Source organism: Spironucleus salmonicida, chromosome 7, assembly GCF_000497125.1.
Source record: "Spironucleus salmonicida strain ATCC 50377 chromosome 7, whole genome shotgun sequence".
Lineage (NCBI taxonomy): Eukaryota > Fornicata > Diplomonadida > Hexamitidae > Spironucleus > Spironucleus salmonicida.
In genome coordinates this window covers 687,727-707,708 of record NC_090602.1, presented here as the reverse complement: position 1 = coordinate 707,708, position 19,982 = coordinate 687,727, and the positions used below count along the sequence as shown (strand labels likewise).

The window sequence follows — 19,982 nt, the reverse complement described above, 5'->3', positions numbered from 1 at the left end:
GATTTTTAAAAGTTTACATTATAGTAGTAAGAAATAATTAAGTTTCATGGTAATGGGCTAAGATAGCTAAATTAAGTTATATAACTATATAAGATACTAAAATTTTACTGACTATTTTTAGGGCATTGCACCTATCTCATTTGCTAATTTCTAAATATTTATTAAATACTACGAATCCGCCATGCTTTTAACTGTTTTATAACTTTACGTCAGCACCTCCATATTCATAGGTATGTAAAATACATCACTACTACAATAAGCTCTGCACTACGGCAACGCCCTGGTCGGCGAAGTCGTACTCCTCGCCGTCAGAGAACTCCAGCGGCAGCACCTGCGAGAGGCTGCGCGTAACCAGGGGCGTGCTGATGGATGCCGATATGTACTCCAGCAGCTTGGCCTAGGAGCCCATCTTTGGGGGCAGCGAGGTGGAGGTCCGGTCCTGTGTCCCGCACATTACTGATAGGGCGGGAACCACAATCGTATATACCAGAATATACTTATTTGTGTTTCAGACAGTTTCCCAGTTATACTATCACTCCAGTATCGTGGCAAATACTATACATACGGAAAACCGTGGCGGAAATGATTGCGCGAGAAACCAGTTTCTGGAGGCGGAATTCAACTTAGTGGAAACTAGATGTCAGGCGAGACATTGGCGCTGCGAGTTAAGAATGGTTGGCCTTTTTGCGAAATAGTTAATACTAGTGGTAACCAGCCGCCAACGGGGACTCAGCGGCCCACGAACTGCATGAAAACCAGCACGGACACGGCCTGGAGTATCAGGACGACGAGGACTGGGACGTAGCTGGCCGCCAGGTACTGAGACTGGATGGTGATGGTGGTCAGGGCGCTCGTGAGCCCGGCTTGGTCTACGGAGAGGTAGAGCGCGGACACTGGGACGGCGTGGCCCCCGAAGTCCTCCACGCGGTTGCGGTTCAGCTGCCGCACGAGGTCATGGTAGGTGTAGGCCCCGTAGAACTGCAGGTAGTCCTGGTGGATGTAGAAGGCGCTCTCGGAGAGCCCGTAGCGGTGGCACCCCGGCTCGAGTGTGAGCGTGGCCAGGAAGCCGACCTGGAGCGTGAACGCCGGGAGCGCGTGGAAGGTCAGGTGGAAGGCTAGGGTCTGCGGGTTCGTGTCCGTCGAGCACGCCAGGACCTCCAGGCGCCCGCCGAGCACAAGCAGCTCCCCGATGCCGTAGGCCACAACGCGGGTGCCGGCTATGCGCAGGGCCTTCGAGACGGCGCCGAAGTCGACCCGGGCGGATGTCCTGACCGCGTGCCCGGCGCGCATCTGGGCCAGCAGGCGCTCGTACGCGGCGGTGCAGGCCCGGCGGCCCTTGGCGCTGGCAAGGTTCGCGCAGGTGGAGTAGAAGGTGAGGTTGCCCACGTACCCCTCCTGGGGCAGGATCGTGTTCGCGGTGCGGTATACCGCTCCTCCCGCGGCGGCCCTGAAGTGCAGCCGCATGGGCGAGTCCGCGCGCGGGACCTCACGCCCCACGTGCTGTACGACGACGACCTGGTCCAGGAGGAAGGCCACGTCGACGCTCTCGAAGATGCTCGTCAGGCCCTGCTCCACGAACGCCCGGAAGCGGATGTTGAGTGCCTGCGACGCGTTGGCCACCCGGAATACCACCTCCACCGCGCCCTTGGCGTTCAGCCTCGTGACCACCTTCGCGGCCTCGAACTGCAGGCCGGCCTTGGCGGTGCAGGCCAGTCCCGCGCGGTTGAAGGGGAACTCCTGGTCGACGGCGCAGTCAAAGAAGGAGTCGGGCGTGAGGAGCACGCTGCCATCTACGTAGATCGCGGCCAGCGTGTAGTCGAACGCCCCGAAGAAGGCCGCGTTCTCCACGACGATAACCGCGGAAATATTGTACATAAGGCGGCTACAGGCCCTCACCTAGACCAGGCGCATCTGGTCCCGGAACTGGTCGCCTATCTCCAGGGCGGGGAGCAGGACCATCTCGGACTCGCCCCGGAGCTGGAAGACCAGGTACACCACGTCCAGCGGGTAGCTGCGCTCGATGCTGAAGCTGACCACGGTGCTGGCGCCGTTGATGACGTCCACGACGTCCGTGGTGAAGGAGGCGCCGGTGGCGGCGTCGAGCATCAGCAGGGACTCCTGGTTGATGGCGAAGAAGCTGCAGGCAGGGTCGCCGCTCACGGTGTAGCTGACCTGGATGGACTTGCTGAGGTACGAGACGAAGGCGTGGTGCACGGTGACGCAGGCGAGGAGCATTCTGGAGTGGCCTGAAGGTATATTGATGGGTGCCAAAGTCCAAGATCGCGTCACTCCAGCAGGCCCCAGAACGCGCACGAGTCGAAGGCGGTGCTCTGGAACGGGTCTTCCTGCAGCTGCTGCGCGCTCTCCTGCTTCCCCCTGGTGGGCCGCGCCTGCGCCCGCCCGTGCTGCACCCAGTAGTCGTAGCACTGGCGCGGCGTCTTGCCCAGGGCCGCACCGACCTCGATCCAGCTCAGGCGCCTCGGCCCGCCGTCCAGCTGCCGGGCCACGAGCTGCAGCAGGTCGCGGACGTCCGCGGCGCCCCATCTCGTGTATGAGCGTTTCGATTCCATTCTTATCTTTTTAAGCAAATATTAATGCACTTAAGATAATGAATATCATAATCATTTCAATTAAGGTATTATTTATTTAACCTAAACTACTGAACAAATTTACAAATCTAATTTAAATACAATCAAAATCAAAATAATAGTAATAAAATATCTTTAATACACAATTTATTGCACATCTGAGCTTATAAATATAGACCCACATACAAAATCATTAGAATAATCAAATCCAATTACGTTTAGCAAAATCTACCCCTTTAGTAGATTAAAAAATTAACATGTCTCACTTTCTGAAAATACCAGCCTTGTACGTCTGCCTCCCGCTCATGCTGCAGCTTTTGGAGCTAAGCGTACTCAAGGCAGTATTGTAAGCTCCGGGCCCAGGTACTTTATTTTTATCGGAAATTGAATGTCTAGACTTAAAGCTGTACTCAGCTGATCTTTTTGAAATAAACTTGTCCTCCTGGTTGTAGGCTCCAGGCCCAGGAACATTCTTCTTGTCGATAATCGAGTGTCTTCCCGCGAGCGATTGCTTGGGTCCGGCACCAAATACCTTATAGTCCTCTGCCTTGTAGGTTCCAGGTCCAGGTACATTTTTCTTGTCGATGATTGTGTGCCTTCCGCTCATCGAATAATTCGGCGGGTTAGTTGTTATTTTCGAGTCATCGAAGCTGTAAGCCCCAGGCCCGGGGACAACTTACTTATTCTTGAGATCTGCGTGCCTCCCGGACATTGAATAAGATGGTTCGCGCTTGTTTAGCATTTCTGACGATGGGGTGTACTGTCCGGGGCCAGGGGCCCCATTTTTGATCTTTTGTTCGTGGCGTGACCTCATAGAGTACGCAGGCTCGCTTTTTATCGTGATTTTTACGTCTTCTGCATGGTACGCATTTGGGGCAGGAGTGTCAGAAAACACTTCCATATATTGCGGAAAGAACGCACCATTATCTGATTGTATAATAATCAGATTTTCTGAAGTGAAAAAACTAAAATTTAACCATTATTATATAATATTTTATATAATATGATTTTGTAAAATTTAAAAAATGAACTTGCAGGAGGCGCTGATTCACGCCCAGAATCAGCACCACATACTAACTTTCGGCGCTACACTGGAGCAGCATGCGCATTCTAACCGGTTTCGCATCCAGCTGCCGTTTTTCAAGCCGCACCACATTCTGGCGGCGGCGCAGGCGCTCGCGCAAGCAGCCGAGCACATCACAGAGATCACGATTGCGAACAATGAGAATGCGCTCCATTTCACGTACCCATCTGCTCACACGACCTACCTCGAGCAAATCGGCCACTGCGACCCGCTGCCGCCCCCACGGCCGTCAAAAACGACCATTTTCGACCGGCTGACGCCAAAATCGACGAATTAGAACATGTTCCCAAAAGACAACGCCAAGAACATTATAAACAATAAGAAATCGGACCAAAACGATGCGCTGCTGGCCAGAAAGGCGCTTTTCAAGCTCCTGCAAACCATCGCCACCGAGCTGCCGAACATGAAAAAGCTGCAGGTCCTGGCGTTCTACGACGTGCACCCGCCGAAGATCTTCGAAAAGCTGCTCGAGGGCGTCAAAATCAACGCGCGCAGGTTCGGTGCGCTGCAGATGCTCGTTTTCAACAACCTTGGCAGCGCAGATCTCGCAGCGCGGGCCTTCGAGTCCGTTTTCGGACAATTTCAGCTAAAAATCTTCGCTCTCTAGGACTCGAACCTCGACTCGCTGACCGCCGGGAAACTGCTGAGTTCGCTCCTGACACTGCACCAAAACCAACGCGAAAAACTGCTCTGGGAGCGCAGTTTGCGGACGGACAAAAATGCTCAAAAAGAGCCAGAATTTATAGCCCGCAGGGCGTTGGGGGGTCTAGTTTACGTGGATTTAAGTGCGAACGGCTTCAAAAACGAGTTTTTGAGCGAAATTCGCTGTCTAGCGGACGATCTCTACCTGCAGAATCTGGATCTTCAGGGGAACGATTTCCGTTACGACAGCAAATTTTTCCCGAAACTCACAGAATTTCAAAATTTCTATAGCGAAAATTTCGATTTTGAGGGAATGGAAAATGGAATTGGAATTCATATTCCAATTTAAATTGCACTTAATAAGTATATTTTTGAAATGTATCAAAATTTGACATACTTGAACGATGCGCAAAAACTCGTTCTGGAATGCATCGCTCCGGACTATTTCCAGCCGCAGGGCGCAACAGTGGCTCAGTTTCTTGTTAATTTTGCAGAAAACGTCAAGGACCTCGAATTCTTGTAATCTGGGGAGCCGCATCCGCTGATTTTCATTTTAATGCGAAATTTTACACTTAAAAACGTTTTTTATGACGAAAAAATCGATTTTATTCTACGTGTTTTCGTGGAGTGGAAAATCAAAATCAATTTGAAAATACAGTAACAAATTTTAGAGAGTGGGAACTTGATAATGTCAAAAATCGACGAGAAAAAGCAACTCAAATCGCGCAAAATCGAAGCCTAAAACGTTGCCGGAATGGAGAGGAAAATGTCCAAAAGCGAAAATTTTCATGCGTACAAGAACCGATATTGCGGAACGCCGGCACCGGGACGCAAGCGGGCTAAAACACCCATGAACTACGAGGATTCCTTCAAAATTCCGGCCACGAAATCAGCTCAGAAGCGTCCAAAAAGCAGCTCGAAGCCGCTTGAAATACAATCGAAGCAGCGCCTTCTGAAGTCAAAAATAACACTTTAGAAAGACCAAATCTACGTCTAAATGGACAAAATATCCAGCCAAATTAAGGCCCAAAAGAAGCAGATTTCAACTCTGCAAGACAATTTGGTAAGCTCTAAGTCCCTCGTAAATTCGTTTGAGAGCTAGCTATTTACGCCGCAGATCAAAATTTAGGTCCAAAATTCGCCAAATTTGAGCCGCATCGAGGAGCTTTCCTTCGAGACGAACTCAAGCGAAAAGCTGTTCAACCGCGTGCTGGATGGGGCGTATAAGGGGCTGATGCTGCGCTACGATGGTCACAAGCAGCTCGCGCTGCGCTGCTTCGAAGAAAATCAGGATGCAATTTTAAGGGAATGTGAGCGCATTCTGGAGCGTGTCGTTAGTGGAAAAATCGATGAAAATGAGGTAGAGGCGTACGTGGAGACGCGAATTAACGAAATTATTTGAGTTCGTAGAGTTCTAGTGTACAAGTGAAGAGTTATATATTGAAAAGATATACTAAAAATAAAATAATAGAGATTATATATAAAATCGTATATAGGTTGAAAAATGCTTGCGATCCTACTGTAAATTAGCGCCTGCTAGATGGGTAGAGATGAAGTTGTTACAGTCACAGCGGCATGCACTGCTGATAAGATTATATTGTAGAATGTTACGTTTATAACTGATATGTAAATATTTTTATCGCTAACAAATTCAAACTTGAAGAATATCTCGATATAGTTAAAAATTAACGATTTATTCTAATCTCTAATTTAGTAAATGACTAACACTACAATGGAAAATGTTACTATTTATGTTTAAGGTTCATCTACGTAATCACAAGTAATGCTCGTATCTAGCTAAGTTATTGAATGTAAGTTTAATGGATTGTTCATCACAAGCAATATAAATTATAATCCTACTATTAGTTCTCTAGGTTATACATTATTCGGGTCACTGTTCAATACTTAAATGAAAGAATTTCTAGTTAGATTTTCTGGGTTCTATAAAGACAATATAAGCATTATTCTTAATGCCGTTAACACATAAATTTAGGATCTAGCTATTTACTATTAAATCAGTTGTAGTTAAAATTTCAATATATTAAGCAGTAACATTATAGCCTCTGAAGTAATAATTAGTGGAGAAAGTACTTGTAATACTAATTTATTTGGAACGTTTATGAATATTTTAGTAAATTCAAACTCATAGATATCTGTTAATCTAGCAAAAATTAATACAGGCTATTCAATTTCGTAAACTATCGATAAGTTTGTTTAAACCAGTAATTTACCTTAAAGTTTTTTAGATGCTTTTTCCACTGATATTTTTACCAGTACCGATATTCCCGTTCCTAACAAATTATGCTTACTCTCAGATGAAACTATAGAAGTTACACTTAATACTCCTATTTGTTTAAACTATAAAAGCTAGTTCTTAAGTACTTTTTATGCTAATTTTAAAACTTATAATACTTAATATTAACTATGTAACTGCTCAGGATTTATGTTACCTAACTGTTCTATTAGCTGTAGATAGTTTTAATGTAACAGTCATGGAGGGTGTTTAGCAGAAAAATGTACTTGTGATGTAGCTTACTCTGGTAAAAATTGTGAGTAATGTTCATAAGGATATTAACTAAATTCTGATGGATTGTGTTCAAATGGTAATCTTTCCTCATCGAATGCCTTGAATGTTGCTTTTGGAATATTAGTTATTATCTTAGTTATTTTAGTTATTGTTTTGACAATTTATTTAGTCAAAAAGCCAAAAATAATTTAACCAGACATATAAAGTCTGTTTTAGAACGAATAGATAGGAATAGTACCTCCATTATTGTAAACATCGAGGTAATTGTAGTGAAATAAAGTAAATCATCATATTATTTTCTTTAAAACAGTATAACAGTAAATTAAATCTAAATCTGTAAATAAATAGAATAGGTTACTATACTTGTAATATTACTGACTGTGAGTTTAATAAATTATATTTATTTATTAATTACAATATGAACATAAACTTTATGTTCATATGAACTTATTAACCTAAATATGGTGTTCAACAAAAAATTGTCAGAATAAAATTTTATCTACATAATCGTATAATACTATTAATTTTATACGGTAAGTAAGGATACATAAAAGAAGGAAGGAAGAAAGGAATTGGAATAACGAACTTCTAAAATGAATCTGATGGAGCGAACGAGGGAGGGATTTAGGTAAGTTTATATAAAATATTAATTTTATTGTAAAAATAAGAAAAGGATAAGTGGAAGGGAAAAATCGGTAGAACATATAAATGAATCAGCGGATATATTCAGATACCGTATTGAGATAGCGCAATATATATTGTTCAATACGGCGGTATGGCTTGCGAGGAGGATTTGTGGGGTTAGTAGGTTGGAAGCTAGTTAGGGAGCCTTAGTATGGTAATTTGGGCGTATGCAATAGTTGGCTGGTAAATTACAGCATTGTAGGTTGATTTGGAAAAATGGTAGTTTTAAGGCTGGTGGTGCGCAATTTAATGCGGCGCAGATAAAACTACTTCGATCAATTTTATCCGCATGTTAGCCGTGTAGAGCTCCGAAAATTAGATAGATGGAATATTTCAGGCGTATACTGGTGATTTAAACTTTTCCTGACGTGGAAATTAAGTAGGTCTGTAAGGAGCTCATTAAATTGCGACAAATTATAAATAGTATTCTGTACTAAACATCAATTTGCTGCATAGGTACAATTAGCCTCAGTATTACTTCGATTAAACTCCCCATCATACAACCCTAACTCGCTAGTAAATCAGCTTCAAAATATAGTTTGGATTGATACTTGCTCATTGGTAGCAAATATCGGTAATCTCATTTTGATAAGTTGTATAATAATTATATTAAGGCTAGACCAATAATTGCATAAGTAAAATTTGATACCTGAGAACTGGAAAAACTAAAATGAGTCGCCAATTGGATATAATAAATATATTTATTTTAGTATTTGTATTATAAAGATAATACACAATTGATCAAAGTTCTAAATTATATATTATCCAAATATTGTTAATATTAAAAACAATGGAACTTCAATAATGGCAGCGGCTGGTAAGTGTGGTGGTTTTGATAATAAATGCCTTGTTGGTACTTTTTGCCCGGCTACTGCCAGTGACGTAGTAGATTGCAAGCTATGTGATGATAGTATTACCAAAGACCAAGGCTGCAACTGTGTGGTCAATACGCAAAGTACAGGCTGCCTGTCTTGCGCGGACGGGAAATGTACAAATTGCTTGGCAGGATATTACCTCACATCCGAAGGAAAATGCACTGTCTGTGATAGAAACTGCATTACCTGCTAGACTGAAGCAAAGAAATGTACTTCTTGCAAAGCGGGATTTGTTCTAGATACTAGCACGAGAATCTGTGAGAAAGCTTGCACTGAACTGAGCGATTGTTCTGATGCTAATAAAGGATACTGTGACTTATCAGTGAAATTCTGCAAGCCATGCGGTCCTAACTGTTCCATGTGTGCTTCCGTTGATATCTGTGGAGCTTGTGGTACAGATGATACAAACCCAGTTCTAACTATCGAAGGAAAGTGCACTAAATAATGCGATAATTTGGAAGCCGAATAATATTGCCTTGAAGGAGTACCAACTGCTTGTAATGCTACTGCCACCTCGGAGTGTATGTGTAGTAATCAGCAAGGATGCGCCACCTGTAATGAAGCTAAATCTGGATGTGGTTTGTGCCTAACCGGCTTTACTATGACTACTGACAAGAAATGCACACTCTGCGTACAAGGCTACCAGGCGTTTGGTGGGTTATGCATAAAACCAGGATCAGCTGAGTCAGGAAACAAGCTTGGCGGAGGCGCTATTGCAGGCATAATTATCGCCACTTTAGTGGTAGTAGGAGCTGTCGGTGGTGGCCTGGCCTACTACTTCATTAGAAAATCCAAGAAATGATCGCCTTATACATTAATTTTTATTATATTTAATAAATATATTTATTGAACTATTTATATATTTAAAAATGTAAAATTTACTATTACTTAAATTCCTTTGAATCATCTACAATATATGAAACTTACTTAAATGATTCTGATAACTACTAAAAACTAAGCTGAAATTACATCTACACAGTCTCTAATTGACCTGTATTGTCGAAAATTAACCTTTTCACCACCTCATCATTAAACCAATTTTTCATTATACAAATTAACGTATCAATAAATACACAAAACTTTAGAAGCAATTCTCTTTGGAAAATCCACCTGCAAAGACAGCAAATTCCATTTCTATGAATCACCAACCCACCACCTAAAAAACTACACTGGAAACCCTGTATTAATTACCTGGATATTACCATATAATTATACTAAACATCAAATTCTTCCTTCTAATATACACAAAAAACTGAGGAAATCGCCATGACCGCGAAAGTTGAGCAGGAATGAGTATACGCTCTAGAACCAGCAATACTAGTTTGGTAACCGTTACTACGAATTATTTGATTAGGCAAAAATTGGGTGCACACCAGGATTTTACGAGATAACCTGTTGAAAGAAACAGCAGTTTCGGTGACTAGTGCACTGTGAAAGTACTTACTTGGGAACGTTGAATAGAAATAAAAATAAATAATTTAATTATTATATATTATATAGCAAAAATAACTTTACGTTTTTTCTGTAAAATAATTTATATAATTATAAAGATATAATAATGTAAGTTAAAATACTTGCGAAAGCGACAGCGATTTTCACAGAAATACGCCCACCGCAACCGTGCAAAACGCGCTGTTCGACACGCGCCAACGACTCGCATCACCAAACTTGCTAGAAATATGACCTTCCCTTCAGTATAATTCAGCCGATTTGGCACCGCGCCGCTCACATTTGCGGGTTTGCATAGACGCATTTTCGATTGCGACAAAATATTTTTAAATTTAGTTTTAAATCAATTTTATATATTATGATATAATATTCTATATTAGCCAAATACTTGATTGCTTAATTGACGGATGTTTTGGTTGTAATGTCTTTTCCAATTTTAATATTATACTATTATAATATAAATTGGCGATGACTTAAATTTTCAAATTGGTTTAATATTTAGATGGTATGCAATTGGTTTTGCGAAAGCTAGCAATGTAATAATCCAAATTATCAGCATTACTCAGTTTGGTCTTAATTCTGATTGGTTCAAAATGACAATTATACGCTCATACACGAGATGGGGCGCCGCGGACGTCCGCGACCTGCTGCAGCTCGTGGCCCGGCAGCTGGACGGCGGGCCGAGGCGCCTGAGCTGGATCGAGGTCGGTGCGGCCCTGGGCAAGACGCCGCGCCAGTGCTACGACTACTGGGTGCAGCACGGGCGGGCGCAGGCGCGGCCCACCAGGGGGAAGCAGGAGAGCGCGCAGCAGCTGCAGGAAGACCCGTTCCAGAGCACCGCCTTCGACTCGTGCGCGTTCTGGGGCCTGCTGGAGTGACGCGATCTTGGACTTTGGCACCCATCAATATACCTTCAGGCCACTCCAGAATGCTCCTCGCCTGCGTCACCGTGCACCACGCCTTCGTCTCGTACCTCAGCAAGTCCATCCAGGTCAGCTACACCGTGAGCGGCGACCCTGCCTGCAGCTTCTTCGCCATCAACCAGGAGTCCCTGCTGATGCTCGACGCCGCCACCGGCGCCTCCTTCACCACGGACGTCGTGGACGTCATCAACGGCGCCAGCACCGTGGTCAGCTTCAGCATCGAGCGCAGCTACCCGCTGGACGTGGTGTACCTGGTCTTCCAGCTCCGGGGCGAGTCCGAGATGGTCCTGCTCCCCGCCCTGGAGATAGGCGACCAGTTCCGGGACCAGATGCGCCTGGTCTAGGTGAGGGCCTGTAGCCGCCTTATGTACAATATTTCCGCGGTTATCGTCGTGGAGAACGCGGCCTTCTTCGGGGCGTTCGACTACACGCTGGCCGCGATCTACGTAGATGGCAGCGTGCTCCTCACGCCCGACTCCTTCTTTGACTGCGCCGTCGACCAGGAGTTCCCCTTCAACCGCGCGGGACTGGCCTGCACCGCCAAGGCCGGCCTGCAGTTCGAGGCCGCGAAGGTGGTCACGAGGCTGAACGCCAAGGGCGCGGTGGAGGTGGTGTTCCGGGTGGCCAACGCGTCGCAGGCACTCAACATCCGCTTCCGGGCGTTCGTGGAGCAGGGCCTGACGAGCATCTTCGAGAGCGTCGACGTGGCCTTCCTCCTGGACCAGGTCGTCGTCGTACAGCACGTGGGGCGTGAGGTCCCGCGCGCGGACTCGCCCATGCGGCTGCACTTCAGGGCCGCCGCGGGAGGAGCGGTATACCGCACCGCGAACACGATCCTGCCCCAGGAGGGGTACGTGGGCAACCTCACCTTCTACTCCACCTGCGCGAACCTTGCCAGCGCCAAGGGCCGCCGGGCCTGCACCGCCGCGTACGAGCGCCTGCTGGCCCAGATGCGCGCCGGGCACGCGGTCAGGACATCCGCCCGGGTCGACTTCGGCGCCGTCTCGAAGGCCCTGCGCATAGCCGGCACCCGCGTTGTGGCCTACGGCATCGGGGAGCTGCTTGTGCTCGGCGGGCGCCTGGAGGTCCTGGCGTGCTCGACGGACACGAACCCGCAGACCCTAGCCTTCCACCTGACCTTCCACGCGCTCCCGGCGTTCACGCTCCAGGTCGGCTTCCTGGCCACGCTCACACTCGAGCCGGGGTGCCACCGCTACGGGCTCTCCGAGAGCGCCTTCTACATCCACCAGGACTACCTGCAGTTCTACGGGGCCTACACATACCATGACCTCGTGCGGCAGCTGAACCGCAACCGCGTGGAGGACTTCGGGGGCCACGCCGTCCCAGTGTCCGCGCTCTACCTCTCCGTAGACCAAGCCGGGCTCACGAGCGCCCTGACCACCATCACCATCCAGTCTCAGTACCTGGCGGCCAGCTACGTCCCAGTCCTCGTCGTCCTGATACTCCAGGCCGTGTCCGTGCTGGTTTTCATGCAGTTCGTGGGCCGCTGAGTCCCCGTTGGCGGCTGGTTACCACTAGTATTAACTATTTCGCAAAAAGGCCAACCATTCTTAACTCGCAGCGCCAATGTCTCGCCAGACATGTAGTTTCCACTAAGTTGAATTCCGCCTCCAGAAACTGGTTTCTCGGACAACCATTTCCGCCACGGTTTTCCGTATGTATAGTATTTGCCACGATACTGGAGTGATAGTGTAACTGGAAAACTGTCTGAAACACAAATAAGTATATTCGGGTATATACGAGTGTGGTTCCCGCCCTATCAGTAATGCGCGGGACACAGGACCGGACCTCCACCTCGCTGCCCCCAAAGATGGGCTCCTAGGCCAAGCTGCTGGAGTACATATCGGCATCCATCAGCACGCCCCTGGTTACGCGCAGCCTCTCGCAGGTGCTGCCGCTGGAGTTCTCTGACGGCGAGGAGTACGACTTCGCCGACCAGGGCGTTGCCGTAGTGCAGAGCTTATTGTAGTAGTGATGTATTTTACATACCTATGAATATGGAGGTGCTGACGTAAAGTTATAACACAGTTAAAAGCATGGCGGATTCGTAGTATTTAATAAATATTTAGAAATTAGCAAATGAGATAGGTGCAATGCCCTAAAAATAGTCAGTAAAATTTTAGTATCTTATATAGTTATATAACTTAATTTAGCTATCTTAGCCCATTACCATGAAACTTAATTATTTCTTCCTAATATAATGTAAACTTTTAAAAATCTACCAGTGAAAATAGTTTCTCTATAGTGATATTATAAATAACATAAAGCAGTGAAATAGCAAAAATATATTATCATAATACTGCTTCTATGTTTATTTTAAGTATTCAGTGAGTAGCAAGTTTATAAGAAAGTATTACCGTGATATTATGCAGTAATATGATTCAGTAAAGTACAATTTCATAAAATCATATCCACTAACAGCTTATATTCTAAAGCTTACTTAGTAAATGCTTCGATTATATAATTTATCCTTAGCGAACATATTTTAGTGCAATCATAGCAAACATTTCGATATTATAGAATGAGTTATTTTTTGATATTAATAACGAGTTGATTATGTACTTCTTAATACTATTTTATTTTAACCAACTTATCTAACAGGTTCTCTATTGGTCCGCTAAGGTTTGGAGTTTCATTCAATTAAAAAGTTAGCGATTAGCTAAAATGAAACACCACCCTAGATTATTAATAAGTTGTACTTGATATTTTTTGATATATGCTAGAAATTGCACCAAGATAAATATGATACCACATCTGTCGATGCGCATATTTATTATTATAAAATTAATAGCTAAGGAACAAAGTTATATCCAAAATATGGCACTTCAAATTTAGATATAACTTATAATGTTTTAGATTAGTTAGCTATATAATTAATATAACCTATTTCATTAGTTTGCACGCTTGATAATAGACTATAGACAAGCTACATTGTGCATTTGCGAATCTTTTAATACGATAGCAAGACTAAATGCAGAGTCTTATAGAGATAGTGCCAGTATATATTTTCCAATTGCACGACATTCATACATTTATGGTTCGATGTACTATCCATTATATAATAATCGATACCAATATCTTGATATATTATTTATTATATCCTAACTATTATACATCTATTCTCAGCATGATGTCTTTTTGAGCACTCGGTTTATCTGACCCACATTAGTATATTCACCGAACCGCCACTGCATCACGCTTTTCCACTTTAACGCGATATTGAAGATATTTTACCAACATCATTAAATGGAATGTGCATTTCTGCTGTATAATTTTAATTAATTTTACGATGCTGCTTTAGGCCTGAAATCCTGCAACTTTTTACATTTTCAAAATATTTTGCCATAGAAAATTTGCGACCCCATAATTGTATTATATTCACTCTGGATACAGACAATCGTTTAGCACTATCTAAAAAATGATAGTCGCACTGTTTCAGCCGGCACTCATGATTCTGACCGAGCAAATCCTAGCAAACGAGCAAAGGGAGTACCCACCTAGAGTCTTGGAGAATTGCTACAGGCGCAACAGCGTTCTGGTGGCCAATATCGACCGTGGCCAGCTTTGTGTGGAATTCGACATGGAATTCGACCCAGACTGCGCCCAGCTACCGCCAGGTGTCTACATGGACATTCAGGTCTCTAACATGCCCGACTACACGATCCGGGGCGAGTTCCAGAACTTCGACTACCAGCGCACCAAGGAGCTCTGCTACGACTGCCCCCTTATCGGGAACGACACGCAGTGCGACTTCATCTAGCAGACAGCGGCCGTGCAGGTCCAGTTGAAGTCTCTGACGCGGGCCACGTCGCTGCCAATCGGGAAGATCCTCATCGCGCACGCCCAGTTCGCGGAGTGCTTCGATGCGACGCGCTCGCACATGTTCTGGGCGTCGAAGAGCGCGAAGCTCTAGATCTACGCCACCGTCGAGTGCCCCGAGTTTGGGGTAGATTTTTCAGAGTACTCCATTAAGCTCACCCGCATTGATGGAACGGAGGACGTTATTGACATAAATCTTGTCGACGAGGACGGGAATACCATTATAACAGAAACGGTCGTCGGGTATCTTGTGGAGGTAACGTTCGACTACGACTTTTCGCAGTACATCCAGAACTTCTACGAGGACATAAAGCTCTACCTCAAACTCGAGACGGAGGGTGTCTCGGTTGTTCAAACCGTGCTCATCAACTCCATGGAGAGCGAGTCCCTGCCGACAATGTTCTAGGACCCGCAGTTCATCATCTGGGCGCAGCGGTTCACGCTTACCGCCGACCCCGTGCCGAACGCGAAGGAGCTGGACGAAACCTATCTAGCTACCAGCACCGGCTTCACCGCACGGTACGAGTTCGTTGACAGGACCACCGGCGAAAACCTGGAGAACATTATCTTCTCCGAGACGAGCTTCTCGTTCTAGGTCATCAACCGAAACATTATTTGCGATGACCGCGCGGACGGCGGTGTGTGCTCCGGGGTGCTCTCGCGGCTGCAGACATACGACCTCTCGCGGCTAGAAATCTAGATGCACTACTACTTTTACGACGCTGGCAGCAACCTCTTGCTGTACTCTACCGTCAGGGTCACGGACGTTAGGAGCACGTGCTGGGTGGGGGTTTTCGGAACGTATCGCAGCGACGCGATTTGCGGCACATTCACTGCGAACGAAGGCTCCCAGCACTGCCCGTACGTGAACGAGACGGAAATCACATTCACTGTCACCTTTGACGACTACCAGCTCTCGCAGGCGATGCGCTACTCTACCCAGCAGGAGGAGGTGTGTGTCTACTGCTCGGATTTGGCATGCATCTCAAAACTTGCCCAGCTCTACAGGTCGAAGTCGGCCGTCAGCTTTTCGTTCCGAAATGACGATAATGATTTCACCCTGAACTCTGCCTCAAACTATAGTGAGAATTACTAAGGGCTAAAAAAGAAAATTTTTATCTTTGGACTTAATGTATCCTTAGTAATGATTGCATTAATCATTTACACCATTTTGAAACACAAGTAGCTTTTGAAATCCAGGCCAAAAGCCGCAATCAAGAATATGCTCCTAAGCGACGATCTTTGACTGTGTTACTAGTTATACTATACGATAACGCTTGCGTGATGAAATTTACAATTTAGTTATTACTTAAATAACTGAATATTTTACTTTTCTGATTCTATTCAGAATTAGACACTAGTTTATCTACTTTTCAGTGATCTATATTTGTAAACAGTAATAAGCGTCATAAAAGCGTCTCATGATGGCTTACCGTAACTTTAAAAGTGATACTTCGGATATTAACCCATATACTTCGTAAATCATTAGTGATAATATATCTACTTCATATTTTGATTAATTTAGTTAATAAAAATTTTATTAAATGCTACGATCGGAATGACTTGGGTTTATTTAACATTTTCTATAAGTTGATAGTATTATATTTAATGTATTTCTAGCATTCTGAATGACGTCACAATATGTACTGTGAAGATATAAGTTAATTAAAAACTAAAAATAAAAGGGATATCATTAGTATTTTATGTAGATAGTTTTAATAAGCTACAATCAGAGAAAGAAATCTGAAGATATCAATAAATAAAATTTAGAAGAGTAAAAACTTTCATATCCTAAAAATAAGTTATTTAATATTACATAATTTTATTTGTTATACTTAAAAAGCATTCGTATATATCCAAGTAATTCTTAGAGTTCAAAACTTTTTATACTGAAATTTTATACTCTAGATATTAATTCTCTGTTACAAATATCTGTTAGTTAATAAATACTAAAATATTTTGAGTGCCTACTTTCAAATACATATAAAAATATTATCTACGAACAATAATTAAATTTATATAATCTAGATTTAGTAAGGGAGTTAGTTAGTATACACCTATCTTATGTTGATTTAAATTTTTGATAAATTATCAACAGACGATTCATCCGTATAACACGCAAATTGTATTTAGTTTTCCATCTTATAAATAATTTTATTTAAAAATATATAATATATTATATATGAGTTAAATTAGAATACTACAAAATGATTAATCTATTTATTAATTTATTATATAATAATAAATACATACTTACCTTTTCAATATGAAACTTGGGAAACTATCAATTTACAGAGATGGTAAAATCGTTATAGGCCCATAACCTTCAAAACTATTGATTACAGTACTGCTATTATCTGTACCAGTCATAATACTTTTTTCATTTGCATAGTTCGCATTTGTGCCATACACGATGAATATTCCAGTTTATGTCATAATTTCATTAACATATATATTATCAGTGTACCAAACAATTAAAACAGGTATTATAGATCCTGGAATTGTACCGTCTATTGTTCACTCTACCTAAATTGTTAAAGCGAATATATATCCAAATTTAGAAAAAACCTAATCAGATAATCAATTTTATATGTTTCTAACGTAGCCACATGCTTCTAGAGTACCGTTCCATATAAATAAACTCTCTTATCGCCTCTCTTCGCGATTTTGCCAAACCTGCAAGTTTTTCAAGCCGCAGCGCTCAACCCATTCATCCCGCTCAGATTTTTGTATTCAACGGTATGATCATTATTGCTTCTGGCTTGGACACGACATTGGCCTCCTGAACCATTGGGATTTCTACAAAATGAACTTCTACATCCTTATTTTTATAGGATTTTGTGCGTTTTTTGCGATTTTGGAGATCGCATTTTCACTGGTACAAATATTTACGACTTAACCTACCTGGTAGCTTTGGGTTGCGTTCGCATGCGGGCTTGTCGTTATGGGCCTGTTCTGCTACTTCTGCTACAGCATGGGGCAGCTACTCCAGTTCCACTTCAAGCTGCTGCAAACCGGCAGCCTAACGAAGGAAGACCTGGGGAGCCGGGAGCACAACTTCCAGTACACGGCAATGTACAACAAGTTCAGCGTAAAAGCGAACTTTTTGGAGGTCCGCAAGAATGCGAAGTGCGGAAGCCTGCTTTGGCGGATGCTCGCATTTCTGAAAGTAGTGGAAGCAAAGGCGAAAGAGCTGAAAACGATAGGAGAATTAGAGAAATATTTTAGGGAGCAACTGCTCAAGCTCGACGGATAGTCGATTGTTGATATTGTCAGTCCGGTCCTGCCTGCTCTGGATGACGATGAGTCTTAGAACTCGAACTCTGATCGATTTGCACCATTTTTCAAGCCAGGATGGGACAAGTAGGAGGTAGAGAAAATGGTGCGCGTGATGGGGGTGCTGGCCCCCGCAGACTGCGTGGTTCCCTACCTGTGCGACCTGTACGCGCTCCGAACGGGTGCGGAGTTCGTGGTGAACAACACTAGCACGGTGGAGCAGTGGAAGAAGGATAACACGGCGTACCTCATGCAGACGTAGAAGAAGCTGCTGCTGACCTGCGGCAGCTCGAAGGCCACCGCACCGATCCAGATGCATCCCGCGAAGCTGGAGCCGGGTGTGGATCCACTGGAGCCGCGGAATACCGGGGACGTGGATATAAAGACGGTACAGAAGGAGGCGTTCGCCCAGGTAGCACAGGTACAGGAGGCTGTGAAATGAGTTTTACTTTTCTTGGCTGCACAGACGCTCTCACCTCCAGGGCCCACCACATGAAAACCGGGTCACCAGGGCTATCAGCTGATGTAAGTTTCGGGATGCGCTCCGATAGATTCCCTGTCTGGAGAGGCCTACGGGAAAAAGCTGTGTTAGTAGAATGCCCACGTTCCTGGGACTTCGACGCGCTATGATTCGCCGTTGGAGTGTTTTACTTCTTTCCGGTACTAGTTTAACATTTTATTGGTCCCATACTTTGCAATAGTACAGTGATTATACTACTAACCTAACCAAAATGACTCATGTACTTAGCGGTTTTCCATCCAGTGTTTATTTTAATAATGGACGCAGAAAGAGCACGTTCTGGTTAGTTAGAAGAACATGAGATCGATGCAATGAATACCACGTCGGTTTACATTGATTTAGGATGCAGACAAGAGAAAGGGGTCAACAATGTAAAGCACTGGTCTGGTGAAATATATTATGCCGCATGAGTGATATTTTACTATAATTATTAACTATTTATTAGCGTAATACACAGATGAGAGTTCATGTAAAAAGTAGTGTGGCTTTAAGCTAAGTTGAAAGTTATCAATATATCAAAATGTACTCTATCTATTAAATGAAAATATTTATTATATTTATTGTATAATAACAATGATAGTAGATATAATTATACTCAAATTAATAAGTAATAGTTTTACGCTGTATAGTGAAGAATATATCACCTGAATGCTACAACTAAAAGCTAAAAATATATATATTCAGCTTTAAGTTAAATATTCTATATTAAAATTTAAATCTACGAATTCAACACCTGTATTCTTGAGAAAGTTTACTTAAGTTTTATGCATGAAAAATGCATTAATTAAATTACTGATTATATTTAAGTGTATTTATATTAGACTAAGATGATTAATTTGTGTAAAACTATCAATTGTGCTAATAATTATCTGGTAATTGGCGTAAAGTTTTCAAATTCTTCAATGAACGTATTATTTTACGGGAACAGTAATACTAAAACTAATAGTATTATATTACAATATATAGTCAATTCTAAATACAGAATCTTCATATATAACACCATTATAACTGTATCCCTGCCTTTCGGAAACCTACTAAAACCACAAAATCATATTGTTTATTATTACTATATATTTAAAATACTTGTCAACAACCTTTCTTCAAAATGCAGGTAATGAAAGCTAGATCCGCAACTAATACAAAGAGAAGGACCTTACCCCCGCTAAACCTATCAGCACCTAGGCTCTTTACTTTCGTCTCAGATCTTATAGCGACACCTATAATGAGCCGTTCTCGATCTAAGTCACGAAGTTTAGATCTCTCAGATGACGAAGAGTGCAACTTTAGCGAGCAGGGGATACTTCTACTAAAGAATTTTATTGTATAGTGATTAATTTGGTTACGTTTTCGAGATTTCAAATATTCTAGACTACAAAAAATCATTTTCCTCCAGCCAATGCTGACAATTAAAAGCAAATTTTAAAATATAAATAATTATAATAGTAACACTGCTTGCAATACTTGAGATTATAATTTAAATAAAGCTTACGGGCAAATCTAGTTATTTGCTGTTAGCATTGGCTGGAGGAAAATGATTTTTTGTAGTCTAGAATATTTGAAACCTCGAAAACGTA

At 43.3% G+C, this 19,982-nt stretch overlaps 14 protein-coding genes across 14 annotated transcripts; 10 read left to right on the top strand and 4 right to left on the bottom strand. All coding sequences in view use genetic code 6, as the record gives it.

Annotated features, from left to right (window-relative positions):
- Positions 1 to 244: 244 nt before the first annotated feature.
- On the bottom strand, positions 245 to 454 carry SS50377_27156 (uncharacterized protein; the record flags this gene model as incomplete). Its single annotated transcript, XM_067910949.1, has 1 exon — positions 245 to 454. The coding sequence occupies one exon, from the start codon at positions 452 to 454 to the stop codon at positions 245 to 247; it is 210 nt and encodes a 69-aa protein (XP_067761636.1).
- A 128-nt stretch (positions 455 to 582) lies between these two features.
- SS50377_27155 (uncharacterized protein) lies at positions 583 to 2,250 on the top strand (the record flags this gene model as incomplete). The annotated part of the gene is made up of 1 exon (XM_067910948.1): positions 583 to 2,250. The coding sequence occupies one exon, from the start codon at positions 583 to 585 to the stop codon at positions 2,248 to 2,250; it is 1,668 nt and encodes a 555-aa protein (XP_067761635.1).
- A 35-nt stretch (positions 2,251 to 2,285) lies between these two features.
- SS50377_27154 (Myb-like DNA-binding domain-containing protein) lies at positions 2,286 to 2,570 on the bottom strand (the record flags this gene model as incomplete). The annotated part of the gene is made up of 1 exon (XM_067910947.1): positions 2,286 to 2,570. The coding sequence occupies one exon, from the start codon at positions 2,568 to 2,570 to the stop codon at positions 2,286 to 2,288; it is 285 nt and encodes a 94-aa protein (XP_067761634.1).
- A 280-nt stretch (positions 2,571 to 2,850) lies between these two features.
- Positions 2,851 to 3,489, bottom strand: SS50377_27153 (SHIPPO 1-like protein; the record flags this gene model as incomplete). Its single annotated transcript, XM_067910946.1, has 1 exon — positions 2,851 to 3,489. One exon carries the CDS (start codon positions 3,487 to 3,489, stop codon positions 2,851 to 2,853), a length of 639 nt encoding a protein of 212 aa, XP_067761633.1.
- A 124-nt stretch (positions 3,490 to 3,613) lies between these two features.
- On the top strand, positions 3,614 to 5,716 carry SS50377_27152 (uncharacterized protein; the record flags this gene model as incomplete). Its single annotated transcript, XM_067910945.1, has 1 exon — positions 3,614 to 5,716. One exon carries the CDS (start codon positions 3,614 to 3,616, stop codon positions 5,714 to 5,716), a length of 2,103 nt encoding a protein of 700 aa, XP_067761632.1.
- A 102-nt stretch (positions 5,717 to 5,818) lies between these two features.
- On the top strand, positions 5,819 to 7,114 carry SS50377_27151 (uncharacterized protein; the record flags this gene model as incomplete). Its single annotated transcript, XM_067910944.1, has 1 exon — positions 5,819 to 7,114. The coding sequence occupies one exon, from the start codon at positions 5,819 to 5,821 to the stop codon at positions 7,112 to 7,114; it is 1,296 nt and encodes a 431-aa protein (XP_067761631.1).
- Positions 7,115 to 7,434: 320 nt separating this feature from the next.
- On the top strand, positions 7,435 to 8,073 carry SS50377_27150 (uncharacterized protein; the record flags this gene model as incomplete). Its single annotated transcript, XM_067910943.1, has 1 exon — positions 7,435 to 8,073. The coding sequence occupies one exon, from the start codon at positions 7,435 to 7,437 to the stop codon at positions 8,071 to 8,073; it is 639 nt and encodes a 212-aa protein (XP_067761630.1).
- Positions 8,074 to 8,329: 256 nt separating this feature from the next.
- SS50377_27149 (Cysteine-rich membrane protein 1) lies at positions 8,330 to 9,202 on the top strand (the record flags this gene model as incomplete). Its single annotated transcript, XM_067910942.1, has 1 exon — positions 8,330 to 9,202. The coding sequence occupies one exon, from the start codon at positions 8,330 to 8,332 to the stop codon at positions 9,200 to 9,202; it is 873 nt and encodes a 290-aa protein (XP_067761629.1).
- A 1,054-nt stretch (positions 9,203 to 10,256) lies between these two features.
- Positions 10,257 to 10,727, top strand: SS50377_27148 (Myb-like DNA-binding domain-containing protein; the record flags this gene model as incomplete). The annotated part of the gene is made up of 1 exon (XM_067910941.1): positions 10,257 to 10,727. One exon carries the CDS (start codon positions 10,257 to 10,259, stop codon positions 10,725 to 10,727), a length of 471 nt encoding a protein of 156 aa, XP_067761628.1.
- A 35-nt stretch (positions 10,728 to 10,762) lies between these two features.
- SS50377_27147 (uncharacterized protein) lies at positions 10,763 to 12,430 on the bottom strand (the record flags this gene model as incomplete). Its single annotated transcript, XM_067910940.1, has 1 exon — positions 10,763 to 12,430. The coding sequence occupies one exon, from the start codon at positions 12,428 to 12,430 to the stop codon at positions 10,763 to 10,765; it is 1,668 nt and encodes a 555-aa protein (XP_067761627.1).
- Positions 12,431 to 12,558: 128 nt separating this feature from the next.
- SS50377_27146 (uncharacterized protein) lies at positions 12,559 to 12,768 on the top strand (the record flags this gene model as incomplete). Its single annotated transcript, XM_067910939.1, has 1 exon — positions 12,559 to 12,768. The coding sequence occupies one exon, from the start codon at positions 12,559 to 12,561 to the stop codon at positions 12,766 to 12,768; it is 210 nt and encodes a 69-aa protein (XP_067761626.1).
- A 1,443-nt stretch (positions 12,769 to 14,211) lies between these two features.
- On the top strand, positions 14,212 to 15,858 carry SS50377_27145 (uncharacterized protein; the record flags this gene model as incomplete). The annotated part of the gene is made up of 1 exon (XM_067910938.1): positions 14,212 to 15,858. The coding sequence occupies one exon, from the start codon at positions 14,212 to 14,214 to the stop codon at positions 15,856 to 15,858; it is 1,647 nt and encodes a 548-aa protein (XP_067761625.1).
- A 1,020-nt stretch (positions 15,859 to 16,878) lies between these two features.
- SS50377_27144 (Palmitoyltransferase) lies at positions 16,879 to 18,330 on the top strand (the record flags this gene model as incomplete). Its single annotated transcript, XM_067910937.1, has 1 exon — positions 16,879 to 18,330. One exon carries the CDS (start codon positions 16,879 to 16,881, stop codon positions 18,328 to 18,330), a length of 1,452 nt encoding a protein of 483 aa, XP_067761624.1.
- A 1,183-nt stretch (positions 18,331 to 19,513) lies between these two features.
- SS50377_27143 (uncharacterized protein) lies at positions 19,514 to 19,738 on the top strand (the record flags this gene model as incomplete). The annotated part of the gene is made up of 1 exon (XM_067910936.1): positions 19,514 to 19,738. One exon carries the CDS (start codon positions 19,514 to 19,516, stop codon positions 19,736 to 19,738), a length of 225 nt encoding a protein of 74 aa, XP_067761623.1.
- Between the last annotated feature and the right edge of the window lie 244 nt (positions 19,739 to 19,982).